This window comes from Carcharhinus amblyrhynchos, chromosome 3 (assembly GCF_965287045.1).
Source record: "Carcharhinus amblyrhynchos chromosome 3, sCarAmb.v2.hapA, whole genome shotgun sequence".
In the NCBI taxonomy this organism is placed as follows: domain Eukaryota; kingdom Metazoa; phylum Chordata; class Chondrichthyes; order Carcharhiniformes; family Carcharhinidae; genus Carcharhinus; species Carcharhinus amblyrhynchos.
In genome coordinates this window covers 43,788,429-43,807,727 of record NC_137326.1, presented here as the reverse complement: position 1 = coordinate 43,807,727, position 19,299 = coordinate 43,788,429, and the positions used below count along the sequence as shown (strand labels likewise).

General features: G+C 44.5%; 1 protein-coding gene across 1 annotated transcript in view; it reads left to right on the top strand.

The window, feature by feature from the left end:
• Positions 1-3,165: 3,165 nt before the first annotated feature.
• rybpb (RING1 and YY1 binding protein b) overlaps positions 3,166-19,299 on the top strand; it is a 107,993-nt gene continuing 91,859 nt past the window's right edge. The window contains exons 1-2 of the mRNA XM_080183622.1: positions 3,166-3,302; positions 3,662-3,796. Of these exons, the coding sequence (XP_080039748.1) occupies positions 3,277-3,302; positions 3,662-3,796 (161 nt within the window). The 5' untranslated portion in view covers positions 3,166-3,276. The remainder of the gene's footprint in view (positions 3,303-3,661; positions 3,797-19,299) is intronic.

Below are 19,299 nucleotides of genomic sequence, written 5' to 3'. Positions count from 1 at the left end.
CATTCCGTCCCCCACTCCCCCACCCCCCATTCCGTCCTCCCCACTCCCCCACCCCCCATTCCGTCCTCCCCACCCCCCACCCCGTCCTCCCCACTCCCCCACCCCGTCCTCCCCACTCCCCCACCCGTCCTCCCCACTCCCCCACCCCCCATTCCGTCCTCCCCACTCCCCCACCCCCCATTCCGTCCTCCCCACTCCCCCATTCCGTCCTCCCCACTCCCCCACCCCGTCCTCCCCACTCCCCCACCCCGTCCTCCCCACTCCCCACCCCGTCCTCCCCACTCCCCCACCCCGTCCTCCCCACTCCCCCACCCCCCACTCCGTCCTCCCCACTCCGTCCTCCCCACTCCCCCACCCCCCACTCCGTCCTCCCCACTCCCCCACCCCCCACTCCGTCCTCCCCACTCCCCCACCCCCCACTCCGTCCTCCCCACTCCCCCACCCCCACTCCGTCCTCCCCACTCCGTCCTCCCACTCCCCCATCCCCCTCCGTCCTCCCCACTCCCCCCCACCCCCCACTCCGTCCTCCCCACCCCCCACTCCGTCCTCCCCACTCCCCCTCCCCCACTCCGTCCTCCCCACTCCCCCCTCCCCCACTCCGTCCTCCCCACTCCCCCACCCCCCCTCCCCCACTCCGTCCTCCCCACTCCCCCACCCCCCCTCCTCCCCACTCCCCCACCCCCATTCCGTCCTCCCCACTCCCCCACCCCGTCCTCCCCACTCCCCCCCCACTCCGTCCTCCCCACTCCACCACCCCCCACTCCCCCTCCACCACCCCCCACTCCCCCACTCCCCCTCCCCACTCCACCACCCCCCACTCCCCACTCCCCCCTCCCCCCTCCGTCCTCCCCCTCCGTCCTCCCCCCTCCGTCCCTCCCCCACCCCTATCCCTCACTCCATCCTCCCCCACCCCTATCCCTCACTCTGTCCTCCCCCACCCCTATCCCTCACACCGTCCTCCCCACTCCGTCCTCCCCCCACCCCTCGCTCCGTCCTCCCCCCCCCCTCGCTGTCCCCCCCCCCACCCCTCTCTGTCCTTCCCCCCCCACCCCTCTCTGTCCTTCCCCCCCCACCCCTCTCTGTCCCCCCCCCCCACCCCTCTCTGTCCTCCCCCCCCCCACCCCTCTCTGTCCTCTCCCCCCCCACCCCTCTCTGTCCTTCCCCCCCCCCACCCCTCTCTGTCCTTCCCCCCCCCACCCCTCTCTGTCCTTCCCCCCCCCCCACCCCCCCCACCCTCTCTGTCCTTCCCCCCCCACCCCTCTCTGTCCTTCCCCCCCACCCCTCTCTGTCCTCCCCCCCCCACCCCTCTCTGTCCTCTCCCCCCCCACCCCTCTCTGTCCTTCCCCCCCCCCACCCCTCTCTGTCCTTCCCCCCCCCACCCCTCTCTGTCCTTCCCCCCCCCCCCACCCCTCTCTGTCCTTCCCCCCCCCCACCCCTCTCTGTCCTTCCCCCTTTTCCCCCCCACCCCTCTCTGTCCTTCCCCCCCCCCACCCCTCTCTGTCCTTCCCCCCCCCCCCTCCTGTCCTTCCCCCCCCCCACCCCTCTCTGTCCTTCCCCCCCCCCCCACCCCTCTCTGTCCTTCCCCCCCACCCCTCTCTGTCCTTTCCCCCCCCACCCCTCTCTGTCCCCCTTTCCCCCCCACACCCCCTCTCTGTCCTTCCCCCCCCACCCCTCTCTGTCCTCCCTCTTCTCACACCCTTCCCCTCTGCTATTGTCCTTCTGTCCTCCTTTACTCACTTCCCTCTCCTCTCTCTCTCCTCCTCTACCCTTGTTTTCTCACTCCCCCTTGGCTCTCTCTATCCTTCTTTCCTCATTCCCCCTGCTCTCTGTCTCTATCCTTCCTTCCTCACTCCCTTCTCCCTATCCTTTTTTTCTCACTCTCTCTATTCTCTTCCCCCCTCTTTCTATCCTACTCTCTCTCTATCCCCTTTTCCTCATTCCCTCTCTCTATCCTCCTCTCTCTCCCCTTTCTCTCATTGCCCTCTCTCTATCCTCCTCTCTCCCCTTCCTCATTCCCTCTCTCTATCCTCCTCTCCTCTCTCCCTTTCCCTCTTCCTCCTCCCTCCTCTCTCCCCTCCCCCTTTCCTCATCCTCATCTCTCTATCCTCCTCTCTCTCTCCTTTTCCTCCTCTCTCTCTCCCCTTTTCCTCATTCCCCTCTCTCTATTCTCCTCTCTCTATCCTCCTGTCTCTCTCTCTCTCTCCCCTTTTCCTCATTCGCCTCTCCCCTTTTCCATTCCCCTCTCCCCTTTTCCATTCCCCTCTCTCTATCCTCCTCTCCCCTCTCTCTCCTTTTCCTCATTCCCCTCTCTCCCCTTTTCCTCATTCCCTTCTCTCTATCCTCCTCTCCTCTCTCTCTCCCCTTTTCCTCATTCCCTTCTCTCTATCCTCCTCTCCTCTCTCTCTCCCCTTTTCCTCATTCCCTTCTCTCTGTCCTCCTCTCCTCTCTCTCTCCCCTTTTCCTCATTCCCTTCTCTCTATCCTCCTCTCCTCTCTCTCTCCCCTTTTCCTCATTCCCTTCTCTCTGTCCTCCTCTCCTTTCTCTCCCCTTTTCCTCATTCCCCTCTCTCTATCCTCCTCTCCTCTCTCTCTCCCCTTTTCCTCATTCCCCTCTCTCTATCCTCCTCTCCTCTCTCTCTCCCTTTTTCCTCATTCCCTTCTCTCTATCCTCCTCTCCTCTCTCTCCCTTTTTCCTCATTCCCTTCTCTCTATCCTCCTCTCCTCTCTCTCCCCTTTTTCCTCATTCCCCTCTCCCTACCCTCCTCTCCCCTTTTCCTCATTCCCCTCTCTCTACCCTCCTCTCCCCTTTTCCTCATTCCCCTCTCTCTACCCTCCTCTCCCCTTTTCCTCATTCCCCTCCCTCTATCCTCCTCTCTCCTTTTCCTCATTCCCCTCTCTCTCCTTTCTCCCCTTTTCCTGATACCCCTTATCTTCTCTCTCCCCATTTCCTCTTTCCCCTCTCTCTACCTCCTCTCTCCCCTTTTCCTCCTCCTCTCACTCCCCTGCCCCTCTCTCTGCTAATTTAAATTGCTGCTCGGATGATTGGCGGTTGCTGGGTCACGTGCCGCTCTCGAGTCTAGCGCTCGAGCCACAGACGGACGCTGCTTCGTTTCGCCCGGGCTCCGGAATCCGGCTCGGCTCCGGCTTCACCCCGTTCCCCCCTCCCCCCTTCCCCAACTTCCCCCTTCCCTCCCCAACCGAGAGGCGCTGCTTCGGGGCTCGATCCAGCTCCCCCTTCTCAGCTACCCTGCCTCGTATAACCGAACTCCCAGGCGGCATGGGGGACAAGAAGAGCCCGAACAGGTGAGAGAGAGAGAGCTGGAGCTGGGCGGCTGAGGGAAAGACCTTTAAATGGTGGCGGCGGCGGCGGCGGGATTGTCTGCTGTCTGCTCCCCGGCCGAGTGGCGGTGGCCTGCGCCGGGCGGCTATGGCGGCCGGAGCTGTGTGTGTCTGTGTACAGGGGAGAAGGGAAAACAGCAGTAACGCCGGCTGGAAGAAAAGAAGGCGAAAAGAAATGGGGCGATTTTGTTTTTAACGCGGCGGCGATGGAAGGAGGCGAGCGGCGCTCGTGTGTCTGTAATGTCGGAGTCTGTCTCTCTGTGTGTGTGTATATACAGATCTCTAATGCTGTACCCCCCCCCTTCCTTTTGTTTTTATTGCAGCTTTTCAAGGCCAAAGAGGCAAGCCAAACCTGGCTCGGAGGACGGCTTTTGGGACTGTAGTGTCTGCACCTTCAGGAACAGTGCGGAAGCTTTCAAATGCAGCATTTGTGATGTACGGAAAGGGACGTCCACACGGTGAGCGCCCGGTTCTTTCTCTTGCCTGTTTTTTGATTTGTGTGTTGTCTTTTTTTTGGGGGGGGGGCGGTCTGCACTGGTGATTTGCGTCTGGAAATAATTAAATACTGGTTGAATCCAGACTTGTTGATTTTTCGTGTCACCCTGGTTGGGCTGCATTCGGTTCCATTTTCTTGTTTTGTTAATAGGATGGTTATATAATGTACCCCGGCTCCAATCCTGTTGTGTACAATCCTGATCGTTTAAAATACATGTTGAGCTGCCATGACATTCTTGTAAATGGCAGGCAGACTGGTGATGGGCATGCACGATCATGGCTGAGGGGGTGGGGTGGTGAGGGAGGGGGGTGTAGTTTCTGGGGAATGTGGTGTAAACTCCTCACCCCCCCCCCCTTGCAAAATACTCCCACTTAGAAAATTTCACGTCGAGGTGAGTACGAGCGTGTTTTTGGACGGGTTTAAAATTGTATATGCCATTGCAGATGGTGTGCAGAGGTTGTTGCTTTTGTTGATGTATATTTTTGCGTAGCGACACACCGTGCATGGTGAAGTAGCGAGAATTTATTTCTCTTTGTGTGTCTTTCTAGTTTTATCAGATGTGACAGCTTTAAAGTAAATGATTTACCAATGGCTTGGGCAAATCCACGTTCTTCAGTGGTTGACACTGCACCTCTGAACTTAAGTGATGAGTACATGGAAGGGTTTCAGGAACTGGTTTTATAAATCTTGATGATTGTCGTCATTTATGAAAATATTTTTCTCTTCTTTTTAAAATGACGGCATTTCTGTACTTGCTTCCAGCTGTGAGTAATAATTGACTTTCTGCAGAAATCCCTGTGTGGGCTGTTTGTTGTGATGTGGCGGAGTTCTGACTTTATCTGACGCAGTGATTGAAACTCATTGTGGGGAAACACTTTCAGAAAGTTTTATGTCTGTTTTCTGCGGAAACAACTGATACATGAAAAAAAAATAGCCGCAATAACTGAGAACCGTAAGAGTTCAACATCTCGTCCCGGTCGCAAACAAATACGCTTTCCTGTCTCTTTAAATTGATCTGACGTGTTAGATGACTTGCTTCACAGCGTCGGACAATTTGGCCAATCTGATTATTTTGTTTGTTCGAATTTTATTGCCACATTTTTCTAAGCGATGAATATCGAAGCAAAATACTTTCTGATGGAAGATTCAGTCAATGAACTGGCGTAGTTTCTTTCCCATGGGGCTGCGAGGATAGAGTGTGTTATGCGTAGAAGCGTCACGGTGGAATACATCTTTCAGCGTGTTCATTCAGTGATGCCACTACCCTGGTCACAAAAATTAACTGTCTACCTCCCGGCATTAAATTAACATGCAGAATGTCAGCGAAAAGCAGAATTGCCCGTACCTCTGTTGATGGAGGTTAAGTCCCGCACTGCCAGTGCTTTTAGCAATAAGACAAATGGGCCGACATTTTTAATGGGAAAATTAATTTGCATTTCTTCTCAACATTTAAAAAAAATGGAACGTCCCAAAGTACCTCAAGCTGAGCTATAAAAAGATGTTAGGTCAGATGAGTAAATGTTTGGCCGAAGAGGTAGGTTTTGAGGAATGCCAGAAAATAAGAAAGTTAAATGGAAGCAGAGTACTTCAGAGCTTGGGTCTTGACAGATGAAGGCATCAGTGCCAAATTTAGAGAGCACAAGAAGTTAGAACTGGAGGAGTGCTGGTATCTTGGAGGATTGTGGAGATGGAGAAGATTACTGAGCTAGGAAGAGCTGAGGTAGTGGGCTTTGAAAATCAAATATTGCTTGACTTGCAGTGTAGGTCAGCAAGCAGAGGGGAATGGGTCTTTGTTGCAACTTAATTTGACAGTTTTGGGTGACCTTTTAATAGAATTCCTGCAATGCAGAAGGAGGTCCTTCGGCCCATTGAGGCGGCACTGACAACAATCCCAACCAGATCCCATCCCTGTAACGCCACATTTACCTTGCTAATCCCCCTGACATGCAAGGCAATTCAGCATGGCCAGTCCAGCTACCTGCACACCTTTGCACTGTGGGAAGAAACTGGAGCATCTGGAGGTAACCCACGTAGACATGGGGAGAATGTTCAAACTTCACACAGCCAGTCACCCAGAATTAAATCTGGGCCCCTGGCGCTGTGAGGTAGCAGTTCTAACCACACTTTTTAAACAAAATATAAGTGTACAGTATGATGGGAATAAAGCATTTGTGTTTTAAGTTCTGTTTTTGGATCAGTTAGGTATTTCTGGACTGCCTCTCTTTGTGGCTAGAGGGTGGAAAATCCAAATGTCAGACTAACAATACCAAAATTACCATCATGTTAAAGGGGCATGTAATGCTGTTTTGCTAGTCTCTGTTGATTATATACAATACTAAGATTTGCAGTTTAAAAAAAAAAATTTCCAAGACTTTGCTTTTAAAGCCAATTAATTGTTGTTTTGTAGGAAACATGACAGCCAATTTGCACACAAGCTCCCACAAACAATGTGATAATGACCATATCATCTGTTCCTGTATTGTTGATTTTGGGGAATAAATATTGAGCAGAATGTTTGGGCTACCTTAGCCTGATCTTCTTAAATGGTGTCATGGTGTTTTACATTCACCTGAGAAAGTAGAAGGGGTCCCATGTCTCATCCAAAATGTTGCATCTCTGAGAGTGCAGTACTGCACTGTCGTGTCAGCTTAGATTTTTGTGCTCAGTTTTCTGGAATGAGACTTGAATCCACAACTGGCAATTTACAAGTGGGATCTGTTCAATATTCAGTATTAAATGTCAAGAGGACTGAAGTTGTTTTCAGGCCTCACCATAAACTTGGCTCCCTCCAGCGATTTCTTTCCTTCCCCTCCCATTAATTCTGTTGTCCGCTTGCTCAGGCTGAACCAGACCATGTTAAACTTGGATATCCTATTTAGGGCACACCTGAACTTCAAAGCTCAGCTTCTTGCAGCTTAAATGTCCTGGTATGTGCAATTGTGGCCATGAGATCCAGTCCTTGGAACATAGCAACCTGCCCTGGTGAAATCTGATGCAAGAGGTGCCTCATTTCTCCACTTGGCATCACAAGCGTCCATTAAATGGAAGCTGAATTGGACATCCAATTATAAGGTTTTTCTGTCATATGAAAGTAGCAATGGCTTGGGATCTTTCCCGATTTAAATGTACTGTATAATTGTTGACCTCAGCAAACAAGAGATTGAACTTGATGATCTTGACTGAAGCTGCTGCATTTGGCCTTGGCGCCCTTGAATTATAGAGGTGGAAATTGGGTCAAATTACTTTGGTTCTTCCCTCTTCAATTATCCCATGTTAAAATTGGGCTGAACTACAATTCCTTCTTGCCCTGTTCAACATCCTGTCAACATTTATTTGGCTTGTGGATATGTATACCACTTGACTTATCAGAAGGATGTGGCAACTGTGCATTTGTGCTCCAATATGAATTGGTGCTTTCAGGGGAGGATTAGAGAAATTTGTGTTCTTAAGGAATTAAGACAACAAGCACTTCTCCCAAGTTTTAATGGAAAGGGATTTGAGGGACAGTGTAGCAATATATCTATTTTCATTCTCGTGTTCAAAATTAACAGTGATGAGACTTGACTCTTTAAAATGCTATCCTGAACTATTAGGATATTTTCTTTAAAGGAATTGGTTGTCAAGCTTTATTATTGGGTAGAAGCTAGACAGGCTGAGGTACTTTGTTCCCCCTTTTGTGTTTATGACTTTGGATCTAAAAAATGGCTAGGTCAGTGTGACAGTTGCTGGAACATGTACTTAGTCAGCTGCCATGTTAGTTGTTAACCATTCAAGACCCATTCTAGGACCTGAGCATAAAAGTCTAGGCTGACGTTTTAGTGGTGTACTAACAGGTGTTGTCTTTCAGATGAGACACAAGTCCATCTGATTTTTTTTTTTGGGTGAATGTTCAAGATCTCGTGACACTGAAGAGCAGGAGAGATGCCCAGATCAATACTTTCCTCTCTATCAACATTACAGAAACAGATTATGTGGTCATTGTTTGTGGGAGATTGCTATGTGCCAATTGACTGCCCTGTTTCCTACGTTACAACTAACTACACTTTAAAAAGAACTTTGGCAGTAAAGCATTTTTGGATATCTTGTGTTCCTGAAAGGTGCTATATAAATGTAAATCTTTATTGGGTGCTGTGGGATGTGCTCAGGTTTTCAGTGTGAATTTATTGCAAATGCTGGTTTATGTTGTGTTTGGACCATTCTAACTGTTAACTTGATTGTTCTTTATTAATACCATAAGTATTTCACATATTTAACAAAGTGGTACTGTAGCTTCTTCTATCTGTTTACTTCTGTTTTTCTTGATGTCTCCTCTTCTTCTCTGAGAAGTTCTGTTCAGTGCTCTGCTTTCAAAATATTTAATAAATCAATGATTTTTTTCAATTTGATCAGTAACAGAGAAAGTTGAGGCTGCAGACTTTACTGCAAAACTAGAATAGTGTGGTTGATGTGTCAAAGTGAGATTTCGGATATCTGTGCTGTGTATACCTTGTATTCATCCTCCACTTTGTTTTTACATTACTATTCTATTTTTTCTGTTTTTTTTAAAATAGAAATAATTTTTGTATACTGCAGTTTTTTTTCTTTCCATACATGTACATTCTTTTCAATTGATAATTAAAATCCTGTGTATGATCTTTTGGTTGATAATTAAAATTGGTTTTGGAGTTAATGCATCCAGCTTGACATCAGCTAACCTTACAATGCAAGAGAAAATTATTACTTCATGTTTTCATCTCGTTAGAAACAAACAGCTTTCTCAGCAAGTCTGGAAAGGAAGAATTCTTTTTCTTTTAAGTATGTCCTCTTCCTTTTATAAGATAATAGAGGCTGGATTGAACTTTTAATCAGAATTTAACAATTAAAGATAAAACCAAAGTGGTGCCTAGCCAGTGAACATGGCCATTAAATCCTGTTATCATTCAAACTTGAACTAGTAACTCCTTATTTCCCCAAGTTATTTAACTTTTGTGGTTGAGTGCTATTTGAGAATATATTTTACTCTTGTATTTTTTTCATTGTGGGGGACAAGCTTAACTATAGTATTTGTGAATATTTCCTGCTTAGCCACACTTTTAAAAGTTTGACATAATCTATGTAACTGGATGCTAAAATTACTATGTCACAATATTACCACAGCTACCAATTCTGTGACTTATACTGTGCTGACAACTTATGACATAATTTCCAATGGATACGTTAATATAGCAGAGCTCAATAAAGCAATAAAAACTAATATAAATGCATAATATTTTTCCCTCCAATTGAATGCCCCCAGCAAATTTAACATGAATCCTTATTTTCTAGGGTTGTAGTTTTAAATAAACTAGAATTAGTCAGTGGGCTCAACTGATGACTAATAATTTAATTATTTCTTCCACTGGAGAAGATTGAAGTGTAAATGTTTGTGAACTTAAGGTTTCTGAGAGTTGCAGCTACAGGTGGTTTCATTTACCACTAGGCTCTGAAGAGGTTGTGTATAACATAAACAGCTGTAACCTAGCTTTTCACTCTTGAATGCAAGATTGAGGTTGCTTTCTTTGTGTGGTGTAACTATTATCACAGTAATGAGGGACGTGAATAATCAATATTAAGGATATAATTGCCACCTCAGACTAGAGGTAGTCCGGTGCAAGTGACTGCAAGATTCAAGCTCCGTGCTTGTTCTTGGGAACAATTTTTCTTTCTCTACTTTGACTTTTTAATTGCACTGTGTAATTCACTTTTCCAGCAGAGGAAATAAATCTTTCTGACCACTTGAGGCATTATCAACTAGAAATTTCTGTTGGCCGTGATAGTGGACAGGCACTTAATATTTGCTTGAAATTTTTCAGCGCATTATTTTGATGGGAAGATTTTGCACCCACATATTTTAACTTGCAAAGTTGTATTGAAGTCCATATAATTATTTGTATTTTTGCACTTCAATTCTGTCTAACCTTTCCAGAAGAAAGTGGCCTCCAAGACAGAATTATACTTTGCTAGAAAATGTGCAAAATCAGGTGTCAAGAATCAAAACCACCTGAAGAAGACCTGTTCATAAAAAATAGAACTGAATTTCAGCACTTTCTCCTACAGTAACTTGAGGTACTTTTTTCTCTGTCTGGAACTTGTCCACTTTCTTTTTCTAGGTAAGTGTTGTATATTGGAAAATGATGCTAGGGAACAAAAAGGATTTAAAACAATGAAGCTTGATTTACAGGTGTGTGTTCTCTTACTTGGCTTGCTGCTTTGCCTGTTTTCTGTGCTGGGGACTTGGAACATTATTTGTAATGGATACGTTAATATAGCAGAGCTCAGTAAGGCAATAAGAATTAATACAAATGCGTAACATTAGTTCTCTCAAATTGAACGTCCCCCAGCAACTTTAATGTGAGCAATAATTAATAAGTCAAATGATTTGGAGGTTGTTGCTGTTGAAATGGTTGACACCAAACCTCTTGTGTCATCTTCTTTACACTGGTGGTAATCTCTTGTATTTTCATCTTTGCGCAAATGTCATCAGTGCTGAGTTTAACTGGCATTGACATGAAAACTATGTCTTTGTATCTGATCAGTAAATGAGGTGTTCCTTTCCTCTGTCTGTCTGGGGGTTGTAGAAAAGTTCAGGTCAGAACTTTCTACAGCTGAATCTGCATTCTCAACAGGTTACCTGGATGACTACCCAGTTATTTTAACTGTTTCTCCAAGAATCATCAGGGAAGGTAATGACCCATCTCTGTGGGTCATCTGTTCTATCCATACTGGGTTCACTGTGGTGCCTGTAAGGCTGAATTGGCTAGCCAGTTCAATGAACTGACTTGAATCACTTCTTGGTTAAGTACAATCTTTCAGAAAAATGATCTCTTAACATTATCTCATGCAGTTTCTTCAAGTTTATTTTTCTCACTCCAAACAATTTCCATACGCTTTCTATTTTTGATAGACAATTCATTCATTACAGCCTTTTAAATTTTTTAACTCTATGTCCAGAGCCACAAGGATTATGATCCCTGTAGTCCATCAAGTATGCTAATACTAGCCTTTTTCTTCATGCGCTCTGGTGCTCTCCATCACCTTTTGGATGGTCTAAATGGTCCTATTAGAGTTCCTTAAGAAATTGTTTATCACCTTCCTTAAAATTTAGAAATTTATCAAATTTAATTTATTTAATATATGAATTGAATTAATTGTTCACTCACTTGGGTCTCGATTACTAAGTGTGTCTTAGCTTGTTCAACTGCATACGAGTGTTGCTGCTCCTTTTCATCTGCCTCATGTCTGCATTTTTCAGTCTGAAGCTTGTATGCTTTTTTTGTTCTTGTACTGTTTCATTCCTTTAGCTTTGTCTTTGCCATTCTTTTCTGCCCTCCAGGAGCTTTTAATTGGCACTCACAAAATTCCCTTTTTGTGCTTCAGTGCCAAAGTGTTCATGTTTCTCTGCTGCCAGGCAAGATGATTTCTAACTTGATACTGTACTCACAGTAAGTTCTGTTTACTTCTCGAATCTTTAAATTTTGTTTTTGCCATTTGGCTGTCACCAGTGAGAAGGATTTGCTTTTGCCCTTGTACAAATGTGTGCTGGGTTAACACATTCTGAATTCTAGTTTATAGTTCCTACATCCTGCTGCCTCTTGAAAGGTGGAAAATAATACACTGATAGAACACATTGATAAACTAAAATTAATGTGACATATTTGTAGATAAACTATACATTTAAAAATGGCATAAGATATTGAATCAGCGCAATAATTTGAATAAATGCAGAAGGGGTTAGAACTTGGGTTTAGAATATGTCTGAGTTTAATACTTGGTAAACTTTCAGCTGTTGTGTTGTATGTAGGTAATATGAATTTCAGTTGCTCTATTGTTTATGTAGATTTTGTCTTGCTATTTTTGTATTTAGTATGCATTGCTTAAGTTCTTGAGTTTGTTTTAATATTTTTTGGTTTTCCACTCTTTTAGCTTGTATTCCAGATAAAATTCTGTTCGGTCAAAATTTTGCTTGACGTTCTGCCTTTTTAATGTAAGTTTTGTGTGGCTCTAAAGTTAGTGCTGTAAATTCCTATTTTGACATTTCATGATCGAAATTTCTATTATTACTTGCGCTGTAATTACACCCTCATACCAATGTTATAACAAGTTATGTAGGCAGTTTCCCTTATAAATATGGATATTTGAACTTACAGAAATATCGGCTGAATGTATGAGTTTAAACTGGGACTGAATTTCATGTGAGCCCTGGTCAGAAATCCTGTGGCGAAAATAATGGAGTGATCTGCACCGGTGTCTTAGGTGTACTCTGCACTGCAATTCTCCCACACTCAGTCACTCTTTTTGGAGGGTTGTGAGTTTTGCATTAGTACTGGGTGGTGGGGCCTAAATACCCTAGTGAGCATGGCTTCAGAGCACCAGTTTGCAAGGGTGACCCGCTCAATATTGTCATGTCAGACTCAGGCTGAAGAATTGTTCTTGGACTTGACAGTCTGTACATTTAAATGCTACTTTAAATGTACAAATAAAGCTTCTGCCCTTTATGGGCACAATCTGGTTCGTGCCATTAGAAAAGGGCCAGAAGCATCTCAAACTATTTGGCGCTAGAAATAATCTTAGGCCATATTCTCCAAGATCTGTGCCAGGCACAGCATGGTCGGAGAATCACCCCCATCTCGGTATTTGTAATGCTGGTGGTCAGCAAAACTTTATAAATTTACAAACTGTTATAATATTCTACCGTTCATAGCTGTGTGCACACGCACTATGACATTGGCTACATTGTCTTCTGCATTGCACAGTTCAACTATAAGCCAGGTGTTATCATCAATTGAAATTAAAAACCTGAGTTTCAGATCCAACTTAAATGGCTGGACAAGTAGATAAGGTGAGCAAGAGTACATGTAGGGTACTTTTATTAGCTGAGGTGGGAAGTTATGCTGAAACTGTATAAACAGTGGTTAGGCTACAGCTGGATTACTGCCTGTAGTTCTGGTCACCGGTTTATAGAAAAGACGTAGCTGCACAGAAGGTACAGAGGAGATTTAAGGATATTGACTGGACACGTTAGGTATGAGAAAGATTGGATAGGCCAAGATTGTTTTCTTTGGAGCTGAGAGGAGACTAATTTGGAGTGTATGAATGGTCCGATTTAGAATGCGTAGAAACACCCTGTTCGCCTTGGTTGAAGGATCCATAACCGAGCAGCATGGGTTTAGAGGGGATTCGAGGGGAAAAGCTTTTCACCCGGAGTACAATCGGGATCTGAAACTCGCTGCACAAAAAGTGATAGAGGTGTTTAGATATGAACTTGGAAGTACTGGAAAAGTTTGACTAAAAGCTGGAGTTCTAAGAGCTACTTTGCATCAGTCTTCACAGTGGAAGACACCAGTGGGATGCCAGAACTCCGAGTATCTGGGGGTTCAGGTGAGTGTAGTGGCCATCACCTAAGGAGAGGTTCTGGGAAAATTGAAAGGTCCGAAGGTGGATAAATCATCTGGGCCAGTTGGATTACACCCCAGATTCTAAAAGAAGTAGCTGAGGACATTGTGGAGGCATTGGTGGTCATCTTTCAGGAATCACTGGAGGCAGGGATGGTACCAGAAGACTGGAAAGTAGCTAATGTAACACTCCTATTTAAGAAGGGAAGGAGGCAGCAGACAGGAAATTATAGGCACATTATCCTGATTTTAGAGTACATTATTAAGGATAAGATCGCAGAGTACTTGGAAATGCATGATAAAGCTGTGCTGACTCAGTCCTATTTTGTCAAGGGGAGGCCATGTATGACAAATCTGTTAGGGCTCTTTGTGGCAGTAACAAGGAAGTTGGATAAATCACGTCCACTGGTTCTCTTTTTCATTTAGATTTCCAGAAGGCCTTTGACAAGGTGCCGCATAAGAGACTGTTAAAGAAGTTAAGAGCCCATGATTCTTGAGGGTAAGATCCTGGCATGGATAGAGGATTGGCTGACTGGCAGAAGACAGAGTGGGGATAAAGGGGTCGTTTTCAGGATAGCAGCCAGTGATGAGTGATGTACCTCGGGCCAGTGCTGGGACCACAACTTTTCACAATATACATTAATGATTTGGAGGATGGAATTGAAGGCACTGTTGCTAAGTTTGCAGATTGTACAAAGATATGTGGAGGGACAGGTAGGATTGAGGAAGTGGAGGACTGCAGAAGGACTTGGACAGATTAGGAGAGTGGGCAAAGAAGTGGCGGGTGGAATACAATATGGAAAAGTGTGAGGTTATGTACTTTGGAAGAAGGAATGGAGGCATAGACTAATTTGTAAATGGGGAAAATGCTTAGGAAATCAAACACAAAGGGACTCGGAGTCATTGTTCAAGATTTTCTTATGGTTAACGTGTATGTTCATTCGGCAGTTAGGAAAGCAAGTGCAATGTTAGCATTTATGTCTAGAGGGCTAGAATACGAGCAGAGATTTGATTTGATTTACTATTGTTTATTGTCACATATTAATGTACGGTGAAAAGTATTGTTTCTTGCATGCGATATAGACAGCATACTGTTCATAGAGAAGGAAATGAGAGAGTGCAGAATGTAACGTTACGGTCGTAGCTAGGGTGTTGAGAAAGATCAACTTGATGCAAAGTAAGTCCATTCAAAAATCTGACAGCAGCAGGGAAGAAGCTGTTCGTGCGTTGGTTGGTACGTGACCACAGACTTTTATCTTCTTTCCGACAAAAAGTGGAAAAGCGAACGTCTGGTGTGCGTGGGGTCCTTAATTATGCTGGTTGCTTTGCTGAGGCAGTGGAAAGTGTAGACAGTCAATGGATGGGAGACTGGTTTGCATGATGGATTGGGCTACATTCATGACATTTTGTAGTTCCTTGTGGTCTTGGGCACAGCAGGAGCCATACCAAGCTGTGATACAACCAGAAAGAATGCTTTCTATAATGCATCTGTAATAGTTGATGAGAGCTGACATGCCATATTTCCTTCGTCTTCTGAGAAAGTAGAGGCATTGATGGGCATTCTTAACTATAGTCTCGGCACAGAGAGACCAGGACAGGTGGTTGGTGATCTGGATACCTAAAAACTTGAAGCTCTTCACCCTTTCTACTTTGTCCCCATTGATGTAGATAGGGATATGTTCTCCTTTAAGCTTCCTGGAGCCAGTGTCAACAAAATGAAGGAGGTTGTCATTGAGGGAGAAATTATTGTTGCGCATCAGTTCACCAGATTCTCTGTCTCATTCCTGTACTGTCTCCTCATTGTTTGAGATCTGACCCACTAGGATGGTATCGTCAGCAAACTTGAAAATTGAATTTGAGGGGAATTTGGCCACACAGTCATAGGCAAATAAGGAGTATAGTAGGGGCTGAGAACACAGTCTTGTGGGTCATTGGTGTTGAGGATGACCGTGGAGGGGTGTTGATGCCTATCCTTACTGGATGTGGTTTGAGAGTTAGGAAATTCAGGATCCAGTCGTAGTGGGAGGCACCAAAGCCCAAGTTATGGAGTTTGGAAATGAGTTTTATGGGAATAATGGCGTTGAAGGCTGAGCTATAGTCAATAAATAGAAATCTGATGTAGGAGTTCTTGTTATCGAGGTGTTCCAGCGTTGAGTGCAGGGCCAGGGAGATGGTGTTTGCTGTGGACCTGTTATGGCAATAGGCAAACTGCAGTGGATCAAGGCAGTCTGAGGTTGGAATTGATTGGTGCCATGACTAGCTTTTTGAAGCATTTGGAGTCAGAGAGGTTTACAGTGTGGAAACAGGTCTTTGGCCCAACTTGTCCATGCCGCCCTTTTTTAAAACCCTGAAGCTAGTCCCAGTTCCCACATTTGGCCTATATCGCTCTATACCCATTTTACCCATGTAGCTGCCTAAATGCTTTCTAAAAGACAAAAATTGTACCCACCTCTACTACTACCTCTGGCACTCACCGTCCTCTGCGAAAAAATTGCCCACTGGACCCATTTGTGTATCTCCCCTCACTTTAAACCTAGGCCCTCTAGTTTTAGATTCCCCTACCTTTGGGAAAATATATTGACCATCTAACTGACCTATGGACCCCCCCCCCCCATTATTTTATACCCCTCAACTTTCTACGCGCCAGAGAAAAAAACCCCAGTCTATCCAGCCTCTCCCTTTAACTCAAACCATCAAGTCTTGGTGGCATCCCAGTAAATTTTTCTGCGTTCTTTTTCTAGTTTAATATCCTTCCTATAATAGGGTGACCAGAATTGTACACAGTATTCCAAGTGTAGCCTTACCAATGTCTTGTACAGCTTCAAGATGTTCCAACTCCTGTATTCAGAGTTCTGATCAATGAAATCAAGCATGTTGAATGCCTCCTTCACCACCCCTGTCCACCTGTGACTCCACATTCAAGGGACTATGAACATGTATCCTTACGTCTTTGTTCTGAAACTCTCCCCAGTGCTCTATCATTAACTGAGTAAGTCCTGCCCTGGTTCGTTCAACCAAAATGCGTCACCTTGCATTTAGCTCAATTAGATTCTGTCTGCCATTCGTCAGTCCACTGGTCCAATTGATCAAGATCCCCTTGCAATCTGAGAACCTTTTTCACTGTCCACTATGCCACCAATCTTGGTGTTATCTGCAAACTTGCTAACTGTGCCTTCTATATTCTCATCCAAATCATCAATATAAATAACAAATAACAGTGAACCCAGTACTGATCCCTGAGGCACACTGTCTGGTAACAGGCATCCAGTTTGAAAAATAACCTTCTATGATCACCCTCCCTCTTCTGTCATCAAGCCAATTTTGTATCCATTTAGCTATTTCACCCTGGATCCCATGAGATTTAACCTTGTGCAACAACCTACCATGTGGTACCTTGTCAAAGGCCTTGTTATAATCCATGTAGACAACATCAACTGCACTGACCTCATCCACCTTCTTGGTTACCCCTTCAAAAAACTGAATCAAATTTGTGAGACATGATTTTCCATTCACAAAGACATGCTAACTGTTCCTTATCAGTCCCTGCATCTCTAAATGCCTGTAGATCCTGCCCCTCAAAATACTTTCCAACAACTTGCCCACCGCAGATTTGAAGCTCACTGGCCTGTAGTTCCTGGGCTCCCCCTGCAGCCCTTCTTAAACAAAGGCACAACATTTGCCACCCTCCAATCTTTAGGCACCCCACCTGTGACAATCAATGATTCAAATATTTCTGCTAGGCGACCCACTTCCTCCCTACCCTCCCACAATATCCTGGGATACACTTCATCAGGTGCTGGGGATTTATCTATCTTGTGCTTTAAGACTTCCAGCACCACCACCTCTAATATGTATACTCCTCAAGACATCATTATTTATTTCCCTAAGTTCCCTAACATCCATACTTTTCTGAACAATAAATAAACACTACATAATGATGGATATCAGAGCCACCAGCTGATAGTCATTAAGGCATGCTGCTGGGTTTTTCTTGGGTACTGGGATGGTAGTCGTCATCTTGAATTAGATATGGACCTCAGATTGTTGTAAAGAGAGATTGAAGATGTACTTTTGAGGCTGTGTAAGGCTCTGGCCAGACCCTATTTGGAGTATTGAGGACAGTTTTGGCCCCCATAGCTAAGGAAGGATGTGCTGGCCTTGGATAGGGTCCAGAGGAAGTTCACAAGAATGATCCTTGGAATGAAGAGCTTGTGATATGAGGAAGGAACAGTTGAGGATTCTGGGTCTGTACTTGTTGGAGTTTAGAAGAATGAGGGGGAAAATCTTATTGAAACTTACAGGATACTGTGAGGCCTGGATAGAGTGGATGTGGAGAGGATGTTTCCACTAGTAGGAAAAAGTAGAACCAGAGAGTACAATCTTGGGCTAAAGGGAACAATCCTTTAAAACAGATAAGGAGAAATTTCTTCAGTCAGAGTGGTGAATCTGTGGAACTGTTTGCTGCAGGAGGCTGTGGAGGCAAGGTCATTGAGTGTCTTTAAGACAGAAATAGTAGGTTCTTGATGGAGGGGGGGGGGGGGGGGTCAGGGATTATGGTGAAAAGGCAGGAGAATGGGATTGAGAAAAATATCAGCCATGATTGAATGGCAGAGCAGATTTGATGGGCCAAGTGGTCTAATTCTGTTCCTATGTTTTATGGTCTTATGGAAAGTAGGATTAGGCTGGATGGTCACTTGTTGGTTGACATGACAGGATGGGCTCATTCTGTGCAGTAAATTTCTATGATTGTGGTGGGAATTTTTATATATCTGATCACTGTTACTCTTGAACATTTTGTTTCTTCATTGACGTTGCCTTTGGAGTTTGAATGAATCAGTAACTGCATCCAAGAATTTAGCATTGTTCCCACACACGTGTGATAGCCAAATCTCTAAACTAATATGAATTAATTTTTTGCTTGAGTGAGCATGAGGGAAGGTTTCCCATTTATAGATTCTATTGTACATGATGAAATGCAATTGAATTCTCATAAATGTAAGCCAAGTTTATTCTTGGCTGTTGGTCCCTTAAAAAGCAACATTGCGATCATTATACCTTTCCCAGTTTTAATCACTGCCTGTGTATGAGTTTAAATTAGCTTCATTCTAAAAACTAATCTTCTACAGTAAATCTTTAATGAATGATGACTTGGGTCCTGGATTGATAGGATTCCGTACAGCAATAAAAAGCTTGACTAATTGGGATATTTTTGCTAAACTTTAACTTTTCTAGAGTAAAGTTAGTTTTGTTCAGTGCACGTGTGGCAGTTGTGCACAGTCAAAATGTTATTTGGAGGTAGGTGATATGCAGTGTTTCATACTGACAATCCACCTCCTTTTGATTCACCCTAAATAGGTGAATCAAATTCTTTGGTCTTGCTAGTCCCTATTTGTTTAGCCTCCTCAAGCCCGATTAAACCTTCAAGATCTCTGTGGTCCTCCTGCGCATCCCTGATTTTGGTTATTTGACCGTTGGTGGCTATGCTTTCAGTTCCCTTAGCTGAAAGCTCTGGAATTCCCTTTCCATGTTTTTATCCATTTTAAAGATGTTATTTGATCAAGGTATTGGTTATCGTTCCTAATTTTAAAAGCTTTTTGATGTTCCTCTTAACAGCATTTAAATGCCCCATGGAAATAAGTTCCTTTTTAACAGCTATGATAGATAAATCACATTTCAGTGTCCATGTCCTAACTTAAATTTTGTAGAATATTCAATTTTTTTTCACTTTCTCCCTGGCAAACACATTAAGGTACTGTATTGACAATTGCATGCGGAATGGCTATCCTATTAGTTGCTACAATGCACTTGTTATGCTCATGGAAACCATATATAGATTTTAATTGGAAAGGGCTAGTAAAATACGGGCTTGTTCGATACTTCAAAACTCGGTCTTCGGACTTTTGAGGGGTTGATAAAGCCATTATTTGATTCGTTATTGTCACATGTATTAGTATACAGTGAAAAGTATTGTTTTTGTATGCTGTACGTAGAAAGCATGCCGTTCATAGAGAAGAAAAGGAAAGAGTGCAAAATGTAGCGTCATAGCTAGGGTGTG